This window comes from Mobula birostris, chromosome 5 (genome assembly GCF_030028105.1).
Source record: "Mobula birostris isolate sMobBir1 chromosome 5, sMobBir1.hap1, whole genome shotgun sequence".
NCBI lineage: Eukaryota > Metazoa > Chordata > Chondrichthyes > Myliobatiformes > Myliobatidae > Mobula > Mobula birostris.
Genome location: NC_092374.1, coordinates 203,796,136 through 203,824,071, shown reverse-complemented (window position 1 = coordinate 203,824,071; position 27,936 = coordinate 203,796,136). Strand labels below are relative to the sequence as shown.

General features: G+C 43.4%; 1 protein-coding gene and 1 pseudogene across 1 annotated transcript; one reads left to right on the top strand and one right to left on the bottom strand.

The window, feature by feature from the left end:
• Positions 1 to 8,453: 8,453 nt before the first annotated feature.
• LOC140197452 (mitochondrial import inner membrane translocase subunit TIM14 pseudogene) lies at positions 8,454 to 8,725 on the bottom strand (annotated as a pseudogene).
• A 400-nt stretch (positions 8,726 to 9,125) lies between these two features.
• On the top strand, positions 9,126 to 27,281 carry LOC140198297 (zinc-binding protein A33-like). The gene is made up of 6 exons (XM_072259362.1): positions 9,126 to 9,570; positions 19,285 to 19,380; positions 19,656 to 19,889; positions 22,635 to 22,657; positions 22,759 to 22,874; positions 24,355 to 27,281. The coding sequence occupies exons 1-6, from the start codon at positions 9,205 to 9,207 to the stop codon at positions 24,906 to 24,908; spliced, it is 1,389 nt and encodes a 462-aa protein (XP_072115463.1). The 5' UTR covers positions 9,126 to 9,204; the 3' UTR covers positions 24,909 to 27,281.
• Positions 27,282 to 27,936: the final 655 nt, after the last annotated feature.

The following is a 27,936-nucleotide window of genomic DNA, read 5'->3' as shown; positions in this document are numbered from 1 at the left end:
CTTCAGAAGGTAGTTACCCCTAGATTACAGGAGACAGGTAACTGGGTGACTGTCAGGAGGAGCGGAAATGCACAGCCACTGCAGAGTACAGTACGCATGTGGCCATTCCCCTCAATAAGGATACAGCTTTAGATATTGTTGAGGGGTACGACCTACCTGGGGGGGGAGTCATAGTGACATGGTATCTGGCACTGAGTCTGGTACTGTGGCTCAGAAGATAAGAGAGATGAAGAGGACTGCAGTGTTGATAGGAGATTGTACAGTCAGAGGAACAGAGACAAGGTTCTGTGAGCATGATGGTATGTTGCCTATCTGGTGCCAGGTTCAGGGATGACTCGGATCGGGTCCATGATATTCTCAAAGGTGAGGATCAGCGGGGGATCGTGGGTTGGTGCCTCTAGTTCACTGTGTCCTTTCTGGGGGCAAGCCTGGGTGCGAAGATTTGAAGAACTGGATGCCACCCACAAAGTAGGATCCCCCTCTCCACGTCACTGATGGAGTCCAAGGGAAGGGCAAGTGCCAATACAGCTTGGCACCAGTGTCATCACAGAGGTCGTCAGAGTGAATTTGTGAACAACATCAATCTGCCTTAGGGACCCTGGCTCCGGATTTCTTCCTCAGGGTTTACTCCCGAAGCCTTTCCCATGGGTGGGTTCGGCTGCATGGCAGCGGAGGTTTAAAATCAGAGTTTTCCTCCTCCTAGGCAGGCTGCTGTCCAAAGCTGACAAGCCCCATCTCCCTGAAAAGTCAAAGAGAGGGCATATTATAGAGCAGAGATTCGTGGGAGGTTCGAGGATTGAGAAGCTTTTAAAAACCAACAGAAGGCAATTTCAAAAAGTCATTAAGGAAAAGATGGAATACGAAAGTTTCTTCAAATACATAAAATGTAAACGAGAAGCGAGAGTGGATATCGGACCACTATAAAACAATGCTGAAGAGGTAGTAATGGGGGACAAGGAAATGACAGATGAACTGAAGAAGCATTTTGCATCAGTCTTCACTGTGGAAGACACTAGCAGTCTGATCAAAGTTCCATGGGTCAGGGCAGCATGAAGTGTGGGAGGTGTGGGAGAAGGCTCTTGGGAAAGTAAAGGAATTAAGTTAGATAGGTCATCTGGGCCAGATGGTGCACACCCCATGATTCTGAAAGAGTGGTTGAAGGGATTGTGGAGGCATGAGTAATGACCTTTCAAGAACTGCTAGATTCTGGAATGTTTCCGGAAGACTGGAAAATTGTAAATGTCACTCCACTGGTCAAGAAGGGAGGGAGGCAGAAGGAAAGAAATTAAAGGCCAGCTAGTCGGACCTTAACAGTTGGGAAGATGTTGGAGTTGATTGCCAAGAATGTGGTTTCAGGGTACTTAGAGGCACATGATAAAATAGGCTGTAGTCAGCATGGCATCCTCAAGGGAAAAACTCGCCTGACAAATTTGTTGGAATTATTTGAAGAAGTAAGCAGGATAGACAACGGAGAATTGATTGATGTTGCGTACTTGGATTTTCAGAAGACACTTGACAAGGTGCCACACATGAGCCTGCTTCACAAGCTACGAACCTGTGGCATTACAGAAGAGATTCCAGCATGGATAAAGCAGTAGCTGACTGGCAGGAGACAAAGAGTGAGAATAAAGGGGGCCTTTACTGACTGGCTGCTGGCGATAATCGTGTTCCAGAGGGTCTATGCTGTGATTGACTCTTTTTACATTACATGCCCGTGATTTGGATGATGGAATTGATGGCTTTGTGGCAAAGTTTATACATGATATGAAGGCACGTCGTTTTGAGGAAATAAGAGTTGCTTCAAATAGAATTAGACAGATTAGGAGAATTAGCAAAAAAATGGCAGATGAAAGACAGTGTTGGAAAATGTATGGTCATGCACTTTGGTAAATTATTTTCTAAATGGAGAGAAAATACAAAAATCTGAGCTACAAAGGGACTTGGGAGTCCTTGTGCAGGTTAGGTGGGTGGTGAGGATTGCAATTGTGACATTAGCATTCATTTCAAAATGACTAGAACATAACAGAAAGCACGTAATGTTGAGACTTTATAAAGCACTGGTGAGTATTGTGAGCAGTTTTGGGTCCCTTATCTTAGAAAGGATGTGCTGAAACTGGAGAGGGTTCAAAGGAGGTTCATGAAAATGATTCCAAGATTGAATGGCTTGTCATATGAAAACTGCTTGAACGAGCGGTCACAGTTTGAGGATAAAGGGGAAGCCTTTTAGGACCGAGATGAGGAAAAACTTCTTCACACAGAGAGTGGTGAATCTGCGGAATTCTCTGCCACAGGAAACAGTTGAGGCCAGTTCATTGGCTGTATTTAAGAGGGAGTTAGATATGGCCCTTGTGGCTAAAGGGATTAGGGGGAATGGAGGGAAGGCAGGTACAGGGTTCTGAGTTGGATGATCAGCCATGATCGTACTGAATGGCGGTGCAGGCTCGAAGGGCCCAATGGGCTACTCCTGCACCTATTTTCTTTGTTTCTATGTTTGATGGCTCTGGGCCTGTATTCACTAGATCTGAAGAATGAGGGGTGATCCAATTGAAACCTATCAAATGTTGAAAGGCCTTTATAGAGTGAATCTGAAAAGGATGTTTCCCATGATGGGAGAGTCTAAGACCAGAGGGCACAGCCTCAAAATAGAGGGGCATCCTTTTCAGAATGGTGATGAGAAGGAAGTTATTCAGCCAAAATGTACAAAGTCTGTGGAATTCATTGTCACAGGATGCCGTGAAGGCCAAGTCTACGTATATTTAAGACATTAATAAAACAATTGATTGATTCTTGATTGGTCAGGGCTTGAAGGGATATGGAGAGAAAGCAGGAGACTGAAGCTGAGGAAGAATCAGCCATGATGGAGCAGATTCTAGGGCCCAAATAGCCTAATTCTGCTCCTGTATCTTATTGTCTTATATAGTGTCTTCCACAGTGAAGACTGATGCAAGATACTTATTCAATTCCTCTGCCATTTCCTTGCCCCCATTGCTACCTCTCCAGCAACATTTTCCAGTGGTCCGATATCCACACTCAACTCTCTTTTGCATGTTATGTATCTGAAGACACTTTAGATATCTTCTTTAATATTATTGTCTTGTGTTCTGTCCTATTCCACCTTTACTTTCTTAATGACTTTAGTTGTTTTCTCTTGGTTATTAAAAGCGTCCTATGAATTTTACTCTATTGTATGCAGTCTCTCTGGCTTTTATGTTGGCTTTGATTTCACTTGTTAGCCACAGTTGCGTCATCATTTCTTTTGAATACTTCTTCCTCTTTGGGATGTATATATCCTGTGCCTTCTGAATTGCTCCCAGAAATTTCAGCCATTGCTGCTCTGTCATCATTCCCGTCAGTATTTTTTTTTCCCAATCAATTGTGGCCAACTCCTCTCTCGTACCTCTGTAATTCCTTTTACTCCACTGTAATACTGATACATCTGACTTTAGCTTCTCCTTCTCAAATTTCAGGGTGAATTATGATCATATTATCATCATTTTCTCCTCAGGGTTCTTCGACTTTAAGCTCACTAATCAATTCTGGCCCACTGCACAACACCCAATCCAGAATAGCTGATCCCCTAGTGGGCTCAACCATGAGCTGCTCTTAAAAATCCATCTCGTAGGCATCCTAGAAATTCGCCCTCTTGGGATCCAGCACCATCCTGATTTTCTCAATCTACTTGAATATTTAATTCCCCTAACACTATTGTAACATTGCCCTTTCGGCATGTATTTTCCATCTCCCGTTGTAATTTGTAAGCCACATCCTTACTACTATTTGGGGGTGTGTATACAACTCATTCAGGGTCTTTTTACCCTTTCAGTTCCTTAGTTCTATCCACAACGATTCAGCAGCTTGGACTCTATGTCACCTCTTTCTAATGATTTGATTTCATTTTTTCCAACAGAGCAACACCACCCACTCTGCCTTCCTGCCTGTCCTTTCAATACAATGTGTATCCTTGGACAATAAGTTCCCAGCTATAATCTTCTTTCAGCCATGATTCAGTGATGCCAACATCATACATGTCAATCTGTAACTGTGCGGCAAGTTCATCTACTTTATTCCTCATACGGTGCGCATTCAAATATGACACCCTCAGTCCTGTATTCACGCTTTTTGGTTTGTTGTACTATGCTCAGCCTTTCGATTCCAAACTTTGTCTGAGGACTTACCAACATCTGCCTCCACACCTTCAGTCCTGTATTCACCCTTTACATTAGAATTCATCCTATGGACTGCAATTTTGCCGTATCATCGGCCACTTCTTGCTCAATCAGGAGATGCACAGCCCGACAGCACGGGCCCTTCGGCCCAGCCGTGTCTGCTGGCCCATGTATTACTTACACTCATTCTCTCGGAATTGCGACGTTACACATTCTCCGGCGGATCACAGCATTGCTTCCACCACCACCCTCCCCACCCCTGGCTGGACTAACTAGACTGGTATGTGGAGGAATTTAAGGTGGGGGGGGGTATATGGGAGGCAGGGCTTAAGGGTCGGCACAACATTGTGGGCCGAATGGCCTGCACTGTGCTGTACTATTCTATGTTCTATGGACTGAAGCCGACAGGACGCCCACTCGCGGATCCCGGCCCATGCAGGAAACTGCTGATGCCCTCGGCTCACCTGCTCCCTGGTCAGTGAGTCACGGAGGCAGAGAGAAGCTTTCGAGCCGGCCCCGGGTGCTCCGGGTTCCGTTCACCAGGGGTAATGCGTTGTACAAAGCAACAAAATGTTGCCGGGTGGGTGGGAAGTAACTCCGAATGCTAATCCCGGAAGGACTGACATTCCGGGCAGGCGTGAACCCATGACATTTCCAGCAACCTCTCCCCACCCATCCCGGGACAGCAATCGACACTCCGTGGGTCACTCGCTCAGGCGCGTCCAGACTCGCCCAGGACGCGCTGCTTTCGCGGGCCGGCCAACGTTTCCCAAACCCCGCTGAAACATTTCCCAGCCGACCCCCGAAAGTTCGGGACACTTACCCGAGATGGTAAAGGTCTGCACCAGCCACTGCCCCCACCCACGGCTCCGGGAGAGCGTCTGGGTGTCTACCCCTTGATACTGAACAAGATCGGGTACGAGCACAATGGAGTGGCCGAACCCTCTCTGTCACTCACGGCCAACATCACAGCACTAAACTCCGCCGCTGGACTCTCTCCGTCGCAAAGTTCAAGTTTTCCCTTTTGTCCCTGATGCCAGTGGCGTTTCGGGCGGAAGTGAAGCTCCTCCCTCCATATCTGGCGGTATTCAGGGTTCCTTCTGCTTGTCAGTAACTTCCCCTCGGTTTGCACGACTACCAGTCATGTGGTACAGGGGGAGGGAGAGGGGGAGGGGGAAGGGGCGGGAGAGAGAGGGAGAGGGGGAAGAGGGGGAGAGAGAAGGAGAGGGGGAAGGGGGGGAGAGAGAGGGAGAGGGGGAAGGGGAGGGAGAGAGAGAGAGAGAGAGAGAGATTGATTGATTATTGTTTCCTGACATAAAACTGTGGGGAGTGAGCAAAACAGTGAGATTAGTGTGGGGACTGACAAAGGCTGTTGGGAGAGAGTGGGGCAGTGGGCTTCGTGTGGTGACTGGACCAAAGCTGTGGGGAGAGAGTAGGACAGTGGGATTAGTGTGAGATTGACATAAAACTGTGGGGAGAGTGGGACATTTGGATTAGTGTGGGGACTGACACAGGACTGTGGGGAGAGAGACACAGTGGGATTAGTGTGAGACTGATACAAAATCGTGGTGAGTGAGGGGGGAAGTGGGATTAGTGTGGGGTCTGATAGAGGACTGTGAGGAGTAAGTGGGACAGTGGGATTAGTGTGGGGTCTGACACAGGGCTGTGGGGAGAGAATGGGACAGTGGGATTAGTGTGAGACTGACAGAGTGCTGTGAGGATAGTGGGACAGTGGGATTAGTGTGGTAATTAACACAGGACTGTAAGGAGAGAGAGGGACAGTGGGATTAGTGTGGGGACTGACACAGGGTTGTTGCGAGAGTGGGACAACGGATTTGTTTGGGTTTTGGTACAGGGCTGTGGGGAGAGTGGGACAGTGGGATTAGTTTGGTGTTTGTACAGGGCTGTGTGGAGATTGGGATAGTGGGATTAGTGCAGGACTGACACAGGACTGAGGGGAGTGAGTGGGTCTTTGGGATTAGTGTCCGGACAGACACAGGTCTGCAGGGAGAGAGTGGGACAGTGGAATTAGCGTGGGCACCACCAACATCCTGAGTGATGATCCTTGAGCAGAAATGTTACTGGACCAGACACCTGACTGAGGGGCAAATTGGAGTTCAGGTATCCAGTGTTGAGTGAATCATCTCCTGATTTATCAGCACCCTGAGCATGACCGTCCTGCACAAGGTGACCACATGGCAATAAAGACTACACAGTGAATGGTGGCATTGACAGTGATTCCAGTGCCCCATCAATATGGGATATGATTGCACATTCCCTGGACTACAAGATTACACAGAAAATGGTAAATGTCTGTGCTGTTAAATGTTTCTCCCTGACATACCTTCTTCATTTTATGAATATTTACAGCCCTAAATTACAGAGAACAATTCATTACCTGGCTCTTAAATTCAATTTGTTTATAATCTTTTCTCAACTTCAATACTGAATGGTGCAACTCCATATAATTCTGTCTTTTTCATGAGAGGAGGTATTTAAACTTTGTCAAGTGTTTACTCTTGTCAATCATTTGATATAAAAGGTTCAATTCTTTTGTAGAAATGAGCAGATTGACAAACCAACTCACCTCTGACCGGTGGATGTGCAAACACTGTAGTGCTGCCCATCCTGACTCATCCTTGCCACTCTCAGACAGATCGTGCATCAGGATTGGACTGAATGGGGCCAGGCCTCCCACCGTCTCCCCGCAGTGACACAGAGGTCCAGACATGGAACCGGTTTTGGTTTTCAGGGAGGTTATGGTCATAGAGTCATAGAAAAGTACAGCACAGAAACAGGCACTTCAGCCCATCTGATCTGTGCTGAGTCATTTAAACTGTTTACTCCTATCCCTGCACCAGAAACACAGCACACCATACCCCTACCATCCATGTACTTATCAAAACTGTTCTTAAATGTTGAAATCGAGCTCGCAGGCATCATTTGTGCTGGCAGCTCATTTAACACTCAGGTGAGTAAGTTCCATGCTATTTATATTTGTGAAATTAAAAGAGTTGATTAAATGGAGTTAATTCTTCTCATAAAAGCCTATAGATGTATGGAATTGTGCAATTGTTATCTAGTCTGAATATAATTATTTTGTGAGTTTTTCATACTTGTAATTTATGCCTCTAATTGTTTTGCTTCGTATTTATGATTGTCAGAGAAATTGCCAAGCTGTTCAAGCTCACTGCCGCCTTTGACTCCAGGTATCAGATATCATAAAATTACTCAAGCAGGGAGCAAAACATTATTTAGTGGCCTAAGAAACATCTAAATGTTTTTTCGTCCAGAGAGCTGGAAGTGTTCTCACTCAAGAAAAAAAAATATTAGTTAATCGAATAATGAGTAATTAGTAATACATTAACTGGAAGCCTATATTACAAGAGGGAAGAATTGGAGTCAATGTCCCTTCACCAGATTCTCAGCAACATATCTAATACTTAAACTGCACTGTGCATCTATTCTGGAGAAATATTAACATTAGTACTCACTTTCTACCTGACGTACTTACAACTGGGAGATGCCAGAACAGTACTGTTGGGTTTGTGTCTTGGCCTTGGGTTCTGCTTTTCTATCTCCGAGGCCAACAGTTGTTGTGTGAAACAACCCTGGGTGAAAATCAAGGACACCAACTGATGCTCTGGGCCTGCATCTTGAATGTTACTCCCACCAGGAAAGCATTTACTGCTTTGGGTGCAGGGGTCAACATAAAGAAGATTGACAACAAAATACTCCCCACCTCCTTCAGTTGGATAATCAGTCAGCAGCTCACCGTGAGACTGATTGTCCCATCACTGGGATCCATCCCCAACCCCAGAGTCCTCAGAGTACTCTTGCCATGAGAATATTCAGATCTTGCGGCAATTTAATAGCCATCATGAGGCACGGGCTGAGTTCCCATGCCATGCTGCTCTGTTAGTAACCATCTCTGTCCCTGCTGCAACATCATCCATTTGTGGATTATAAGGAAAATCAACAGATTTATAAATAAAATCCAGTCTCTCACAAACAAAACCCTTCACCCGGTGGATGTTAATGATTCTCACCTTGTGCTTCTGAAGTTGGACAGCAAAATGGACAGGAAAGGAATGGAGGGTTATGTGCTGAGTGCAGGTCAGTGGGACTAGGTGAGAGTAAGAGTTCGGCACGGACTAGAAGGGCCCAGATGGCCTGTTTCCGTGCTGTAATTGTTACATGGTTATATGAATGATTACATGAAGTTTAATAAACCACAATAACAATTGCTTTTGAAAAAGTATCACAGTTTACTACTTTTGGACAAGATCACTTTTTGTTCTGAGAATCCAGTAAGTCTTTAGTTTCATTGATCTTGGATGCAAGATAAGGAGATCCACCTTTATCTGGCTGGTTGAGTACCATGATCCTCCTATGTGCCTCCCGGATTTTAACCTTCTCCGCTGTGGGACTCACTCCCAGAGTAAGAGCTGCCTCTTTCTTTACCATTTTGGCTTCAAATCCTCCCCTGTAGTAACCACTGAAAGCCAATTTTGGCAGATTCTGTATTTTTTTTTCAAAGCAGATTCTACATGCTTCATAGCGTGCTTTTTTAAAATCACCAACTGTGAAGGAAATCTCTATCTCTCCTTCTTGCCGGCTGTGTTTCCTCTATTCCTGCTTTGTTCAATTTGCTTTGCTCGCTGAGTCATAAGCATTCATAGATACAGAGTGAAACATGCCATTCAACCCATCTAGTCGGTGCTGAACTATTCTTCCTAGCCCATTGATCTGCACCCGGACCATAGACCTCCCGTTCATGTACGGATATAAACTTCTTTTAAATGCTGAAATCGAGCGTGCATCCACCACTCCACTGTATCACGTTTTTTGTGTGTCCTGCCTGGCCGGAGGTGCATGCGAGCTGGGGAAAAGTCCACTTGAAAAAATAACTTGAGACGGTGTGTTGATTGGTGCTGTAGTTCCGGGTAGAACACAGGAACAGAAAGTGAAAGCCAGCGTTTTTCGCTCTTCGGGCACCATTTTAGTTGGTCACTGTGAACTCAGAGAGTCCTTGGACATGGAAGATCATCTGTCTTGTGCTGTATGTCATAATCTGTTTCAAGATCCTGTCTTAATCGACTGTGATCACAGCTTCTGCCGATCCTGTATTACTCAGTACTGGAAGATCCCCGGCACAGCGGCCTGTCCCATATGTAGAAGAGAGACTTCCTCCAAAATTCTGAGGCCAAATCACACCCTCGCCGGCATCGTTGAGTCGTTTGCGAAACGGGAGACAACTCAGCAGGAATGCAGCCGCCACAAGGAGACCCTGACCCTATTTTGCCAGACCGACAAGCAGGCCATCTGTGTGCTCTGTCAGCATTCAAAGAATCATCGTGGCCACGAGCTGTTGCTGCTGGAAGAGGCCGTGCAGGAGTTCAAGGTGAGCAGACTGTGAAAATCAAAACATCCAAACGTGTCAGTTTTATCTCCAGAATCCGAACTTTAGATAATGGGTTTCTGTTTAAAGGCGTAGTTCTGTACAACATTGTTCGGGACGCAGAAAGGTGAATAGGGTCGAAAACGCACAAATTGCTGGTGGAACTCAGCTAGTCAAGGGGAACAAAGTGTTGGCTGAGACCTTCAATCGGGACTGGAAAGACAGGAGCAGAAGCCAGAATGGGACCGAAACATCGATTGTATTTCCCTCTGTAGGTGGCGCCAGACCAGCTGAATTCCTCCATTTTTTTTATGTCGGAATTTTAATTAATTCGAGTTCAAATCGCAAGATGTGCCTGAAACATTGATGTTTCCCAATCAACCCCTTGTAATTCTTTCTGCAATATGCCGAATATTTAAAAAAATACAACTCATCCTATCTGGGGTGAGCCCAGCCACCCAGAAGGCTTCCAATGAGCCAACACACACCATGAGATATAGGATCAGAATTAGGCAATTTGGCCAATCGAGTCTGCTCCACCGCTTCCTCATGACTGATAAAGTTTTCCTCTCAGACCCAGTCTCCTGCCTTCTCCCATATCCCTCCATGCCCTGACCAATCAAGAATCTATTTGCCTTTGCCTTAAATATACTTAAAAACGGCCTCCGTAGCTGCCTGTGGCAACGAATTCCATAGATTCACCACTCTCTGGCTAAAGAAATTCCTGCTCATCTCTGTTCTACAAGGACATCCCTCTATTCTGAGGTTGTGTCCTCTGGTCTCAGGCTAGCATCCTCTCCACATCCATGTACTCTCTTTTCCCATCTGCCCTGGGGTAGAGATGTCCTCAGGTGTGGAGCAGGCGGTCAGCTCAGACAGACCTCACGGTCCACTGCCTCTATCCTGCACCGTGGGAAATGAACCTTATTATCTGGGTCCACTGAGTTTGTATATTCTCAACTTGACCATGTGGGTTTCCTTCGTGTGCTCTGGTTTTCTCCCTTGGTAGGTTAATTGGCCACTGTAAATTGTCCCATGATTAGGCTAATGTTAACCAGGGGTCTGAAAGGGCCAGAAGGGCCTAATTCACTCCGTATCTCTATAAATCTGTAAACATCCTCTCTCCCCTTGTCCTAATGAGGAGAGACTGGGGAAATGTTCAGAGACTTTCCTACAGAGTCTGACACTGGTTACACTGGTGAACAGTGATACAACAGTGGGGTGACACTTCACGTTAAACTGCTAGATGACCTCCAGAAACCAGATTTTAGTCATGCAAAGTACTCTGATGGTGTGGTAAAACATATATATATGTTGTAACTGGGTTAACTGTCTGGACAAGCCCCTCTGCTGACTGCCCCTGTGGCTCCTCCCACAGACCCCTGAATAAAGGCGATTTCGCCCTGCTCCTCCACCTCAGACCGGGGGCAGACACTCAGCATGGAGGTCACATTTTACTGCGAATAAAAGCCTTTCAGTATTTACCCTACTTCAGTCTTTTGGAATTATCGAAGGTGCTTCAGACGGAAAGTGCAACAATGATGGAAAAGATTGCACTCTGTCTGTGTTGTGCAGTAGTTGTTGCACCGTGGCCAGAAACATTCAAAGAATTCATGCTTCTTCTACTTTCCTGCCGGTGCCAGTAAAAATTTGTACGTTCTCCCCGTGACTGTGTGTGTTCCTTTTAGATGCTCCAGTTTCCACCCACAATCCAAAGACATACGGGTTGCAGTTAATTATGAATTGTCCCACAATTAGGCTACCAATAAATTAGGGGATTGGTGGGCGATTTGGCTCGAAGGGCCAGAAGGGTCTACCCACACGGAATCTCAATAAATTAATTCATTGGTATAGTTAAATAGGCAAGGAAATACATCATCCTTGACACTAAGGAGTGGCCTGACAAGAAGAGGATATGTATTCACTGAAGAAAAACTGGTAAATGATGACTAAACCTTCCCACAAAATGCTGGAGGAACTCAGCAGGCCAGGCAGCTTTGAGGAAAAGAGTACGGTGGACATTTCGGGTTGAAACCTTTTGGAAATATTATTCTGCCTTCAGTCGTCCAACATTTTGTGTGTGTTGCTTGGATTTCCAGCATTTGCAGATTATCGCTTGTTTGTGACTAAACCTTCCCATCAATTGGCCCAATACCAGTTCAACCTGTAGGCTCTATGTGACCTTTCCTTGGAATGTCATCTGCATTTTAACAGTCTGCAATCTTACTGCTGTTATTTTCCCGTTATGTAGTGTGATTATGTTGATTCTTAAATCTCGCTGAGCAACACAATCCCTTGTGTTTTCATCTCCCTGATGAAACCAACACAGTCTAGCACATTAAGCTTATGCATTCCACAAGAATTATTTCCTCACTTGCTGGAATCCTCGACTCTCCCTGAACAAGTCTGGGAACCCTAACAAACCAAACTTAAAATAATGAAGATTTCTGATGAAGGGTGTACTCTACTGTTCTGCAGAGTGGCATTTGTATTCAGGTGCCAATTTCCTTTCAGAATGATCTGAAACTCTTGCTTCAGTGTGTTGAGTCCTGAAATGACCATACATTGTGTAGTCTGTACCAAGCATAAATTATTTAAAGATTTCAAATAATTTATAGAAATTCCCTTGATAATTGCATAATCTGATTCTGCTAATGAAGGTTTTGTGCACATGGTGTCTTGTACTTTGAGCACCAAACACAAATCAGAAAATAATTAACAGCCCAGGACGTTTGCATGTGTTGAGTCAAGACTGATGTATTTGTGAGGGTTCTGAGAGCTTCCATCATGCAGAAGGCTCCCTGGTCAGGGATCTCACTGCACCAGATAGACTGAGGGAAAACAGTTGAATGCTTGGGGGGGGGGGCAAACATCGATGTGATCCAGATGCATCTTAACCACTCGGTAAACCACATGGACTTCCCATCCCAGATACACAACTCACCAAACTGCAGGTGTTTCAGCAATTGAACTACAATCTTGAGACAGAATGTACTACACATGCCACCCTTGTTAACAAATTCCCCCAGTTCTCGTGAAATGTCCTTCTGAGTGAAAACTGTGAGTTGCCTGCTGGCTGTGTGCCTGGAGACCCGAGCTCTTTGGGCGCAGAGCTCGGAAGAAGCGATACAACAGGCTTTTAACATCATAAATTGGCGAGTTGTACATTATGTCTCCCCTCTCGCTGTGAAATGGGGAGACCTCTTTTTTCCCTGATTAGGGAGAGAGAGAGCCCGTGGTGTGTTGAATGACCAGGTGAGCAAGTAGTCTTTAGGGTACTGCAAGTCTGTGTCTTTATTGATGCTTTGCTGCTGCTTTTTATATATACTTCATTTTCAATATTTTCAAAAAAAACAATGAAATCAACAAGAACATACCAGCTCAGACATGTGTAAGAATGAAATAAGCAAAAAACAGGGACATATCCTTACAGGGATGCCTATTGTACAAAGTGCTCAGACATACTAAACATTAAATCTCAAATGAGGGCTGTGAGAAATCAGCTGGGGGGAAATTGTTCATCCGTCTCCAGCCTCATCCAGGTACGCAAGAAATGGATCCCAGACAGCCGATTTAAAAAAAATTGATTTGGATCTCAAGAATCTAAGTTTCTCCATCTGTATGACTGAGATCATGTCAGCCATCTATCTCTGAAAGGAAGGGGCAGAGGATGATTGTTATTCCTTCAAGATAAGTCCTTTGGCGACAGTCATCCCCAGCTTCAGAGACTGTTGTATGGCTGTAGAGAAACAAATAGTAGATTGCGAGCAGCCGAAGATGGCAAGAGCAGCTTCCAAGGGGAAGGATCTTTTATAGGCCTTTGAGTACCTGATAAGTATGTTGGACGAAAATCCACTCAGTAATGTGCAAAACCAAAAGGTGTGTGACAACGTGGCCTCCGTCCCTTGGCATCTATCACACATTGGCGAGAGAGAAGGGTAAATCCTGTGCAATCTAAGTTTAGAGTAGTGGAGACGGTGGTCAAATTTAACTGGCTCATTTGGTGTCTGATGGTAACAGAGCAAACCTGTATCATACACAAACTCTTCTCCCAGGCAGCTTCAGATAATTCAGTGCCCAACTCCTCTCTCCAGGCGTCTCTAATCTTCACAATAGATGCTACAGTGCAATTATCAAACAAAAGTACAAACTTAGAAACTAGATGCTAGGAGTCACGAGGGTTCTTTAAAATATCAAAAAATATATGCTTCCCTGGAAGGATTTCAAAATTACAAATCTTAGATTGAATGTAGTGTCTAATTTGTACGTAATGAAAAAAGTGCGAATGAGGCAGCTCAAGTTTCTCTTTCAGCAGAGTAAATGTTGCAAACCGTCCCTCTATGCACAGGTCTTCAATAGAAACTTGAACCTTTCCCTCCAAGCATGTTTTAACTGACCATGAAGGTAGAAAGGAGTGATTGAAAGAGTTTGGTGTTTGTACAGAGGTCTCTGGTAAATTCAGAATGCTCCTAATCTGATTTAGAATTCTGACAGAATTTTTCAAAACAAAACTCAAACATTTTGAAGTCCCAGGCTTTTCTAACTTAGAGAACAGCATGGTTGGCAAGGAGGAATTGACAACAGAGTTAGACTCCATACATAGCCACAAGGGAGCCCCAGGGGCCAGGTTATCTGGAGCCCCCTGTTGCCAAAATATTAAAGCCCTACCATTGACAGCCCAATAATAGTGTCTGAATACAGGTAATCCCAGCCCTCCTTCAGACTTGGGCTTTTGTAAATGAATTTTCAAAATCCTGTGATTCTTATAATTCCAGATATAAGACAAAATTATGGAGTCCAATTCTTTAAAGAAGGCTGATGTCAGAAAAATGGGGAGATTTTGACAAAGGTAGAGAAACCTAAGAAGGGAAACCACTTTAATTGAATTTATATGACTGATCATGGACAGAGGTAGGGTTTTCCAACTTCCTATATTCTGTTTAAGTTTTGAAATAAACTCCGCAAAGTTTAATTTAAATATTAATTCAAGATCTTTGGGGATTGCCAAGCCAAGATAAGTAAAGTGATCTTTAACTACTTTGCATGGGGCACTTTCCAAAAAACCCTGAGTGTAGACGTTGGAGAGGGGCACAAAGTCACTTTTTGTCCAATTGATTGAGTATCCCGATAGTCTGCCAAAAGAGGTGATTAAATCTAGAAGAAGGGAGACTGACTTTTCTGAGTTTTGTAAGTACAGTATCACATCGTTGGCATATGAACTAATAAGTGTTTCAATACCTCCCACTTCCAAACCCGCAATATTTGGGTGACTTCTTATTTTTAGGTCAAGGGGATCTACCGCGATGGCAAAAAGGGCCAGTGAGAGAGGGCACTCCTGATGAACCGAACGATGTCAGGGAAACATAGTTGAATTGTCACCATTGGTTATAATGGAGCACATTGGGCTGGTGTATATCAGTTTTACCCAAGATACAAATGACTTGCCAAACCCAAACCTGTACCTGACTCAAACATGTAAGGCCACTCAATCTGGTCAAAAGCCTTCTGTGCATCAAGGGATAAAATTGCTGCCCCAGTAGCTTTCCCATGATCAGCATACATAGTATTAAGGAGGCATCTGACATTGGGAAAAGAGAACCTACCTGGGATAAATCCTGTCTGATCAGGATGAATGATAGATGACAAATGCTTATTTAGTCGGTTAGACAGCATTTTAGCAATCACCTTTCTATTGAAATTCTGGAGTGCAATGGGCCTATAGCTGGCTGAGTCTGTTCCCTCTTTACCTTTCTTTAAAATGAGGGAAATGTTAGCCTCGTACAATGTCCTAGGCAAGGCTTTATCTCTCTTAGAGCAAGATATCATTCTGAGGAGAAGTGGGGCAAGGATATCACAACATTTCTTATAAAATTCACAGCCAAATCCATTTGGCCCAGCAGCCTTGCCGGAAGGAAATGACTTAATGGCAGAAGTTATTTCTTCCAATGTGAAGTCAGAATTTAGGTCCTCCCTAGCAGCGTCACTAAGTTTTGGCATTACAAGAGAATCAAAGAAGTCATTCAAATCAGATTGAGTGACATTGCATTTAGAAGTGTAGAGTTGACTGTAAAATTCTTTAAAACAGTCATTTAACTCCTTGGGGTTAGTTAACAGGGTACCCGTCCTCGATCTCATGCAATGAATTGACCTTAGGGCCTGGGCACTCCCGAGCTGCCGTGCCAGGAGCCCCTCAGGCTTTTCCCCCATTTCGAAATGGTTTTGTTTTAATTTTAAGAGGAGGCTATTTATTTCACTGCACAAGATACAATTGTACTTATATTTAAGCTTCATTATTTTATTATAATCTTCAGAGGATTTCGAAGCCTTGTATGTCACTTCGAGGGTTGGGAGAGTATTCTCAATCTCTAACAATCGCCCATCTCTCTCCCTATTAGCAGCGGATTCATATGAAATTATATACCCACGAATTACAACTTTTAATGTCTCCCAGAATATGGAATCTGACACCTCGCACTTATCATTAATTTCTATAAAATCTTTTAATCTGGTGGTGATATTATCTATAAACTTCTTATCAGTGAGTAGGGAGGGGTTAAAACGCCAGGAATAGATACGTTTGGAAAGGGAGGGATTTAGGGACATTGTCAAGGGGCTATGATCAGAAATTAATATATTATGATAATTTGTATTAGTAACAGGAGAAATTAAATGAGAGTCAACCAAAAAATAGTCTCTTCTGCTATAAGATTTGTGAACATGAGAATAATAAGAATAGTCCTTGTCGGTGGGATGTTGAACTCGCCAGATACCTACTAAATTCCTAGATCTAATCAAATTATTTAGGACCTGCACTGACACGATATTTGAGGGCGAGCGGGAGGACAATCTATCTAAATATGGATCGAGATAGCAATTCAAGTCACCGCCGATTATTATATTTGAATTACTGGCATCCGGAAGTAAATCAAAAACTTTCTTGAAACATGTTTGTCTCGTCTGTGTTCCGTAAATATTAAGGAAGGTTAGCGGAAACGAATTAATGGTGCCAGAGGTCATGATAAACCTGCCGAGAGGATCTGTGGTCGTGGAAGTGAGTTGAAATGGAATATTTTTCCTAAAGAGGATAGCCACTCCACGGGCATGAGAAGTAAATGGTGACTGGTAAACCTGCGATATCCAGCTAGACCTCAATCTGCGTTGCTCAGTTACTTTGATATGGGTTTCCTGTAGAAAATTCACATCTGCAGATAGAGATTTGAGATGTCTAAAAACTTTATCCCTCTTAACAACATGACCAAGCCCCTTAACATTCCACGAGACTATTGTAATATCTTTACCCCCCAGATGCGTTCTACCACATGGCCTCTGCATATGAGAATTAAAAAGAGATTGTTAGAGTTGAGCACAAACATAGTAAACAATGCAGAATAACTGGCAGCCTCAGAAAAACACAACATACACAAAAAACCATGTCTGAGCCATGAACAAAACCAACTCACACCCTAACCCACCCTGCTTCGTGTCTCCCTAAACCAGACACATAGTTCCCCATTTCCATCCCAAAAGGAGCTGCTGGGCAGGTAACTAACATTACACAATTATCACAAACTCCCTCTCCGAGAAAATTTATAACACAAACTATATAATACCATTAAACAAATGCTATTAGGGCTGGGGAGAGTTATTCAGTGTCCGCACCTGAAGCTGAACATTCATGACACCAACTCAACTTTAACCATTACAATAACAGACATATTTAGAACATTATCTGCAATGAAATCCCAGTGTGGCATACAGCATCATAAAACTACATATAACAAGCAGGTCCCTCCCTCCCCTTATCCAACATGCAAACCAGCGCAAGTATAAGCTGAATAAACAGTGTCAGTATATCTACCCCTTTTGCGTGCGTTATTCCTTTCCAAGAATCATGTTGCTTCCATCGAGTCATCGTATACTATAGACGCTCTTCCATCTTGATGATAAATATATAGCCTAGCCGGATACCGCAGGCTGTGCTTGATTCCTCCGTCACGCAGAGTTTGCAGTACATCGGAAAGGCACAATGTTGAGTCATCACCCTATTAGTATAGTCCGGGAAGATCAAGACTTTATTTCCCTTGTACCCCACGGGTCGTAGTCTGCTGCGGTGCAGGATCAGCTCTTTCACTTGAAAGTGATGGATACGTGCCAAGATGGTGCGCGGCTTAGTGCCGTCAGCCGGATTCGGCTGGAGAGAGCGATGTGCACGATCGACTTTAACCGGGTATGGGAAATGCTCTTCCCTGAGTAACTTGGGAATCAGTCTGGAAACAAATTCAGGATGTATATTGTAATCTAATCTAAATACATTTCTCTGACATTAAATGTACCCATTGAAATGTCTTTCTTTTAGAAAGATAGGCCGACAGATAAATAGATTGTTAGGTACAAACATAGAATCACATGAAATCATTGAAACAGACTTGCTGGGTCACAAACTCAGAGACTGAGTATTTCCAACATCTACAGTCCATTTCAGATTTCCAGCTTCGGTTTTTCAAAAATCTTCTTTTTGAATCATGAACAGTCATAGATGAGACCCCAACCTCATGACACCAGCTTATAGGATCAGAGGTGATTGTACTGTTGTCTCAATCCAATTCCTGTCATCCCCAGGAACCTTTCATCCTTTTGCTTCACAAGAAGATACCTCCACATTCAGGGCCATTTTCACTGGAAGGGAGTTCCAACCATTTATGATCTTCTAAGGGAATGAAAAATAATCTTTTAGGAGTGGCTAATGCCTTATTTTTGAATATGACCCTAAGTTCAAGGTTCTGTCACAGGAATAGACATAATCTCCACATCCACTCTATCATTACCCTTCAGGATCTTGTATCTGTCTGTCATGTGTGGTACGGTGGTACAGGAGCTGTAGTTCCAGAGACCCATTTACTGTCTGTGTGGAGTTTCACATTCTGTCTGTGACGCTGGGAGTTTCCACCAGGTGCTCCAGTTTCTTTCCACATCACAAAGACATGCAGGATATTGGTTTAATTGGCCACTGTAAATTGTTTGTGGTGTGTAGCTGAGGATAAGGCTGGTTGGGTGGAATGCGAGGGCAATAAGGTGGGATTAGTACAGCTCGGAAGTGATGAAGCACCTATGTCCACGTTGAGACCCGAAATCTGATCCATTTCTCATGGGACAACCCGCTGATTCCACATATTATTTCCATTAACTGTAATTGTAATGTTATTAATATTTTTCATCAATAATCTTATTTTAAAACTTTACAATTAAATAACATTCTACATGGAGAGATTTCAGAGTTATAATCTCTGTACTTAAATTCCAAATAAATAATCTTGAACGCCACATAGGGAAGGAAAAGCCTGACACAGCCATGGTCTAATGATGATATCTTACAGCCCAGCTGATAGCCATCATAATCCACATTGCTGGTCGTGCCTTTCACTATCAGGCACCTAAACTCTGTCATTGCATTTCTATCTTTCTTCCTGTAAGCGCATCCTTAAAAACTCTTTTCCCAATGTTTTGTTCACAGATATTATTAATTCCGCGGTTGAAATATTAGGGGAGATCGTTTCACTCTATTGTGCTCATACTTCTCACTTTATATGAAATACTTATACTGCTTTATTCAAGAGAATGAAACCTTTCTAAGAATCTCTGTTAATTAAACAAAATAAAGTATTTAGTTTTCAGACCTCCAGAGACACCAAATTGTAAAAGGAAATTGATCTCTTGCAGGAAGAACTGAAAACCTCACTGAAGCCAATTCTGGACAAGAAGGAGGAATGTGCTGCTGTAAAAAGTGATTATGAGAAAACATTAAAGCATATTCAGGTACATAATAATATCAGATTGTTCCATAAGCTGCAATCACATTTTGTTTTGCTTTGAAACTCAAACTGCGAGTGAATAATTCAGTCAACGTAATTATCCCTCACTGACCTCCTGTATTGGTAAATCCTGAGAAAACTAATATGCCTCCCCCTTAACCTTAGTTAGAGCCTCCTGTTCAGAGTAAGTTGTTGCCTGGCTTCCAGTAGTGAGATGTCACAGATTCTGGTAACAACACAATATCTGTCAGTGCTCAAACTCTCTCTTATTTTCCAAAGGACCAGGGAGAAATGGCAGAGAAACAGATTAAAGCAGATTTCGAAACACTGCATCAGTTTCTCCGTGATGAACAAAGGATCGTGCTGGAAGATCTCAAATTGGAGAGAGAGAGAAACTGCCTGGAGATGAAGGGAAAGATCAAGGATGGAACAGAAGTCATCTCATCACTTTCAGACACCATTCAGGACATTGAAGAAGGGCTGAAGGAAGAGGACAGCATCAAATTTTTAACAGTACCTTGACCTGATTTTATTCTCTCCATTCTTTTGTTAACACTGCTATTAAGATCAAACAGTTTGCCATTCAATCGTAAACTATTATTACTCTAATGGTATGGAGTCAGGCCGTTCCTCTCATCAGTCCCACAGCGATGTTTACTAGCATTACCAGCCCCTGACACCCATGACTATATGATCCAGCTTCAGTCTCACCTCAAATTTTACAGTTTGAAAACTCTCTCTTATTCTCTATCTGTTTTAAATTTCTTTTACTTCAGTTAATTATCTGAATTTGAGCAAGTGACCCCTTCCCTTTGAATCCTCTGCTTCACCATATATTCAGCTAATACATATTTTGGATTCACCATGTTTGGTGAAATGATGAGATGAAATGGTGATAAATAGACGTTATGGTGAAGTAAACAGGATGGTGGGTGGTAGCTTGGTGCCAGATGAAATTTAATGCTGAGAAAGATGACATTTTATACTTCACCAGGAAGAGGAAAATGTAGCACTAGAGATCACAGTGCTAAACTTGTTACACCAAGAGAGCCATCTCAAAATACATGCCCATTGGTGACTAATATAAAATGCACTAACCGCTGTAATATTCACATTTATTATCAAATTAGGTAGATATCACCTTATACTACCTTGAGATTCATTTGTGCATCATTTGTGCCATTTGTTTCACTAATTCTGGTGCCCAGTAGCATAAGTATTCCTCCTAGTTCCAAAATCTTGACCCTGCTTGTTGCTGTGAAATTATGGCAATGTGAAGAACATAGAACAGAACCGCACAGGAACAGCCTTTTGTCACAACCACAGATTCAGCAATTGCACTCGTGAACATGCAGGTGTCAGCTAATTATTATTTCATTGTGATAGTATTTAACTCCATTCATTCCATCCTGACGTTTGTTGAGACTTAGACATAGCTATTATGCATTCCGTCTTGCCTGAGAAATTGTACTGTCGTGTCAGCTGACTCTGAAGACTAGCGGTATTCGTTTTATTCTTAGTTGTTCTTTTCAGCCGCAGTGTAGGCTTCGTTTTCAATTTGGGTGTTTAGTCAATGGCCCTGTTTATTGTTTTTTTTTTCCCCTTAACATTGTTCGCATTGAAGTCTGTGAAATATCGATCTGCTTCAACGTCTCTCACTTCACATCAGGTGACACCCTTTGACCCATGATGTTTTTGCTGAACATGATACCATATTAATCTGAACCCCTCCTGCATGTACATGGTCCACACTCCTCCTGTTTATTCACGTCTATCTAAAAGTCTGTAAGCCACCATTATCTACTTCCAGCAGCACCCCTTGCAGCAAATTCCAGGCATCCACCACTCTCTGTGTGAAACCTTTGCCCAGTAAATCTCCTTTAAACTTTCTGCTACTACCTGAAATCTTGTCCTCTCCTATTTTAAATTTCTAGCCTGGGTAAATGATTCTCTCTACATTATATACATTATGTCAATTGCTTGTTTACTTCCATAGATGCTGCATGATCTGCTGAGTTTCTCCAACATCTTGTGTGTGTGTCTTCACATTAACCATGCCTCTCATAATTTTGTTTACTTCTTTCAGGTCTTCCCTCAGCCTCCGGTGCTCCAGATAGAAAAAAAAAACAAGAATGGCAACCTCTCCTTACAGCTCATACCCCCTAATCCAGGCAACATCCTGATGAACATCACATGCATCCTTTCCAATTTCTGTGCATCATTCCTGTAATGGGTGTCAAGAATAGCACATGGTTTATCAAGTTAACTTCATTCAGAAACAACAACAACATTCTCAATCACAGAACATTTACAGTGAAACTCCAGTGACTGCTATCCAGTCTCTCCCTACTCACTGGTGTCAGACCGGGAGTTTGACCATAACTGTGCAGTGTGGGAAAATGTTCTGATTGTTCTGAGCATCAGCAGTAAATTCAAAAGGGAACAGAGGACAAATGTCTCCTGACTGAGCCAGTTTTCTGCTCTAACCACCCTGTGATGCCTCCGGTTTTTAATCCTGTCAGTTCTGATGTGCAGTGAGCGCGTACTATTCCTCGTGTTGTGGGATATCCGTCCATAGGGTAACAGAATCAGAATCTGGTTTAGTATCACTGGCAATTGTCATTAAAAATGTGTTGCTTGCAGCAGCAGTGCATTCTAATACAAAGTTTAAAAATTAGAGATATATGAAAAGTAAATAATTAGTGAAAAAGAGAGGGAAAAAGGAAAAAAATAGTGAGATAGTGTACATGGGTTCAATGTCCATTCAGAATTCTTGTGTCAGAAGGGAAGAAGCTGTTCCTAAAACGATGTGTGTGTGTCTTCAGTCTCCTGTACCTCCTCCTTGATGGCCGCAGTGAGAAGAGGTGATGTGGATCCTTTATGACAGATGAGGCCTCACTTTTTGAAGATCTCCTCGATGCTGGGGAGGCTGGTGCCCATGATGGGGCTGGCTGGGTTTGCAACATTTTGCATATTTTTCTGATCCTGTGCAGTGACCCCTCTATACCAGATGGTGATGCAACCAGTTAAGATGCTCTCCACAGTACTTTTGTAGAAATTTGTGAATCTTTGGTGACAAATCAAATCCCCTCTATCTCCTAATGAAATGTAGTCACATACATGCCTTCTTTGTAACTGCATCACCATATTGGGCCCAGGATAGAATCTTAGAGATGTTGTCTCCCAGGAACATTTCTATTACTTTGTGATTGAAATCTTATGTCTACATAAATATTAATACTTGTTTTTATTCCACAGAAATTTCCAGAAACTCAGAAAAGGTATAACTTACTTCCTGTGTTGCTATGAGTTGAAATTTCTATTTCTAACATCGGTTATCTCCCAGGCAATGGATCACTACTGACATTGTCATCTCTTCCAGAGCAAAGCGACCTGTGCCAGAGATGCAGAAGGTTTACCCTTTAATAAATGTGGGGAAGCATGTTGGCTCCCTGCAGTACAGAGTGTGGAAGAAGATGCTGACCGTCATCAATGCAGGTGGGGTGGAGACTTCGTCATGCAGGTCTTAAAACTCTCATTGATTTGATTTCAATTGATATTTTTACCAATTTACAGCATTACTTCACTTGTAGCTTTTAACAAATAAATCCCCCAGGCCAGAAATCTCTTTGAAGCATGATGGAGCAGATGTGGGAAACGCTGACCTGGTGATGTCTGTTGGCCTGGTGGCAGTCTGTCGAATGTTGGTTATTTGCACATGGCTTGTCCATGCCTGTGTTATTTCCTGTTGGCAGTGCACACTTTGTAGGTGGGCATGGACTAATAAGAAATGTGATGGTCAGGAGGCAGAGACTTCACTGGAGAATGACTGACATTCTGCATCTATCTCTGCCCAGTTCTAGTCATCCTCAACCCCAGTGATCATTTCAAAGGAGAAATGAAAGGATTCTTGAGAAGTTTCAGATAAAAGTTAGTGTGAGCGGTATGTATGTCACTGCATGTTCCAAGATTCAGGACAAACACAAGAAACTAGTCTCTGGTCTCTCGTGCTTTCAGTTTCTGTGATTTACACCCTCCTCCATCATTTCCACCGCCATGCACCAACATTCGCCATCCATTTGCAGTCATTTGGCATTAAAGAGGCTGTGTCTGTTGCTTCTTCAAATGTGCCTGTTTCCACCTATACCACACCTTGTCACTTCCCTGCTGTCTGTACAAGGCAAACCCTCATTGCGGTTAAACGAGGAAAACTTTTCCTTCCCCAAATTAGCCCCACCACTGTATGGAAGGAGGGTTCCCTCTCACCAGGGCTGATGACCAAGGTGATTTCTTTACCATGGAATAGAGTGCAGTTCCACAGAACATTCTGAGAGCATCTCCAGTTAGTTTTGGAGAAATGAGAATTTGGAAAGGGCTCTTTAATGGAATGCAGTCAGCTGTGAGGTGTGATATCAAAGGGGCATCAAATCTTTGATAATCTATATGAATGATTTGTTGCGACAGTGGGGTGCAAAGTATCCAAGTCTGCTGATGAAACAGACAGAATTCCCATTGTGGGCTGTGAGAAAGATACAGAGGGATGTCAGGATGATAGACAGTTGACATTGCAGGTCTGGAGCTTTCATCAGGACAGGAGGATAGAGGGAATGGAGGGTGGTGACCAGTGTTGAGAGATGTGGGGAAGGGCTGGATCAAGAGGTATCAATGCCACTGGGGGTGAATGTGTACAGCTGTCCTTTGAGCACTCTCCAACTCAGACACGGCCTTTCCATGTTGCACATGACCTCACACAGAGCCTCTGGTCTTTCCGCACACGCTCTCTGCCTTTCACTCTCACCCAGCTGCATCTCGTAGGAACGTGCTCTCCTTTACCTGTTGTGCAGGTGGGGAGCAGACCGGTCATCGGTCTGTCTCTGTGTTTAGATCTTTGGATCCCTACTGATTCCACAGCCGCCAATGTACTGTCGGGAGGGTGGTGAGTGTGACTGACTGACATTCTGTGTCCATCTGTTTCCAGCTCCGGTTGTCCTTGACCCCAACACAGCCCATCCTTCTCTTCTGCTGTCCGATGATCTGAGAACCGTGAGAAATATTGAGAAACAGAGGGAGCTTCCCAAGAACACACAGAGGTTTGATTTCTGTGTGTGTGTCCTGGGATCAGAAGGATTCACATCAGGAAGACATTCCTGGGAGGTGGAAGTGGGGAATAAGACTAACTGGAACATTGGCATAGCCAAGGATTCCATCAACAGGAAGGGGCAAATCTCCCTGAATCCGGATAATGGATATTGGGTGGTAACACTGAGAAATGGGACTGAGTACTCGGCCTGTACTCAGCCATGGAAACGCCTAGCGCTGAGTGTTCACCCAAGAAAGATCCGGATCTACCTGGATTATGAAGGAAAAAAAGTGTCCTTTCATGATGTGGATAACCGGTCCCACATCTACACTTTCATTGCTACATTTACTGGGAAACTATACCCTTACTTCTCTCCAAGTCTTAATCGTGGCGGCAAGAATTCTGACCCACTGATAATCTGTCACCGCAGAGTAACAATCCAGGAGGATTAAGATCCAACCTGGGAATAAAACAGCAGCCAGCATCAGTTACAACATTCCCATACCTTGTATCAATAGGGAGCCCCCACAGGAAGCCCAGAGAGAATTGGAAATCTGCAATGAGTAGCCGATAATCTGCCCCAGGACTCAGCGGGACAGTGTGGGGACCTGGCAGTGGTGCAGGTTCTGGGAAACCTCACGGACATCAACAGGGAGAGTCTGGAAAACCAGGAGCAGAAATTCCAGCTGTATTCCATAGTCTGCACCTTCCATCAGATTATTTGTTCATATGCTAACCACAGAACTGTTGGTGATCCGAGACCATCCAACCCCCGGTTGACATTAAAATGAATGCAATGTATTTCTGTAGGTTATATCATTGTGATTTTCAAAAATTGTCTGTTTGGAACTGAACCAGTGGGACTGCAGGGTTATCAGGAATGTTGAGGGTGTTTATACTCTTTTTCAAAAGACATGAATGATGAAGTAACATCATTCTGTGCTGTGAGGTTCCTTCGACAATGAATTCGAATTTCTGAAGCATCTCAGGGGTTGGTCAGCCCAGCAAGACCATGCCAGCTCTCTGCAGGAGTGAAGGAATCAGTCCCATTCCCTGGGTGTTTCTCGGTGATCCTGAATTTTCCGACAATTTGCAGTCACATTGCACTCTTTAAAATCTGTGGCAGTGTCAGTTCCTGGCCCACTTTAGGCAGCCAACTCCATATCTCAGCCATAGGCTGCATGAGAAATCCTTTCTGAGTGTTTAATTCTATTCAAATGAATTAAATTGACTTTATTACTTACATCCTTCATATACATGAGGAGTAAAAATCTCTATGTTGTGTCTCCGTCTAAATGTGCAATGTTCAATTTATAGTAATTTATAATAAATATTATGTACAACAGGATACTCACAAATCTGAAGGTTCAACATTTCAGGGAGCAAGGATGAATTCTCCATCACAGCAGATTTAACACCACAAAGACAATCACCACAACTCTGGTCTGTGGTGGAGCCTGTCATCAGAGCAGATTCAATGTGCTGGAACTTCTCTCAACTAACTCTCCAATTCATTAAATTCACTTGGATCTGGTCTGGGTCCAGCTCCTCTCTCCTGTCTGTTCCCGATAACAACATGGATCAAAACTCATCCAACACAATCCTGTGTGCATTAAAGTATAGAGTCTATCACACAAAAAGGCCCTTTGGCTCACAGTGCCCTTGCCATCAGTGACGTCAAGTTAAACTGTATATCTGCCTGTATTCTTCATTTCTATATCCCTCCCCTTCTATCTCTCCATTTACTTGAACCTCCATTCCTCTATCCCTCTGTTCCTCTTTCTCTCTATTCCTCTGTCCCTCCATTCCTCCATCTCTCCTTACTCTGATCCTCAGTTCCTCTGTCTGTCTGTTCTATCCCCTCCATTCATCTGATCCTCTCTTCATCTACCCATCAATTTCTCTATCCCTCCATTCCTCTATCCTCCCATTCATTTATCTGACCCTCCATTTGTCTGATCTTCTGGTCCTCTATGTATTTGGTCCTCTATGTATCTGTTCCTCTATCTCTCTATTCCTCTGACCCTTCTTTCCCTTATCCGTATATTCATCTGAATCCCTCCATCCCATTATCTCTCTATTCATCCATCTCTCCATTCCTCAACCTCTCTGTTCCTTTCCCATTCAGGATCTTGCCGAAATGTATCTTAAACCTTGATGTGGCATCTGTGTCCACTGCATCCCCTGGCACATTCCAATGACTTGACCCCCTTATCCCTGATCATGAGAGGATTCCAATGTCTCACATGACCCTCTGTGAGATGTAATCCCACTTCACTTCTGACACAAATAGGCAACTCCTTATCATGAAACTACAACCCCCTGGTTTCTGATTGCCCTCGAGAGACAATGTTTACTCAGCATCTCCTCTTTTTTAGGTTCTGCAGAGTCTTATATATTTCAGAAATGTCATCTCCCGCTTTTATAATCCCAAAAAGTATCAGAGTACATAGCTTGACAATTCCTCATAAAGTAGCACTCCATCCTAGGAAACAACCCAGAGGGCATCCTTTGCATTATCCACTTCTCTGCTCTTTTATATAACACCTCACTGAATAGCCAGCACATTTATTGGGTCATCTTTATCCATCCTGTTTGCTGGATCCAAACAAAATACTCCAAATCTTTTACAAAATTTTATTTTCATACTTTATATTGTGGGTATTGCGAACAATCTTCTGCTTGCTGCGTCCACACACAAAATAAAACCACATCAGGTTGTAAAAAATGATTTATTATCTTTATTCTGTGAATCTTGAACAATTTGATTAAGGTTGTGACATTTTGCGTGTACCTTTCACTAAAGTGTTGCAATAAAGCTGAAAGTGATTACATCCTTTTTCTGTGCGGTTGTTTCCTGTGCAACAGGCCTGCGATTCAGATTATGTTTGGAGACACGAGACATTATTTGGCTCAGGTCCTATCTGCTCAAAGGTTCAAATGTTCATTTATTATCAAAGCATGTATCCATATACAACTCTGAAATTTGTAATCTCCAGATAGCCACGAAACAAAGAAAGAACAGGAATGACATTCAGAGAGAAACATCAAACCCACCCCCTGTACAAAAAAAAGAACGGCATTAACCCCTCCCAAGACCCCCTGCTCCATACAAAAACAAGCAGGAACATCAACCCCAAAAAACAACCCCTCCCCCGCACAACAAACTAATAGAGCATCAACCCACAAACACCCTCCCCTCACGCAACAAAACAAAAAGGAATCGGTGATAAAAACACATTATAAAACCCATATGTCTGAAAAAGTCCACAGTCCAGAAATGCAATGGTCCAATCCATAAAAACAGAACCACAATACTGTCCTCATTGAGAGAGAGGGACACCACACGAGGCAAAGACCCTACCTGCCTACCACAGCGATAGAACACCCACAGAATCTTTCTCCAGCAGTGATCAAAATGCAGGCAGTCGATACCGAAACTCTTACTCCCTCACCCTCCGCGTTCGTCTCGATGTCTCA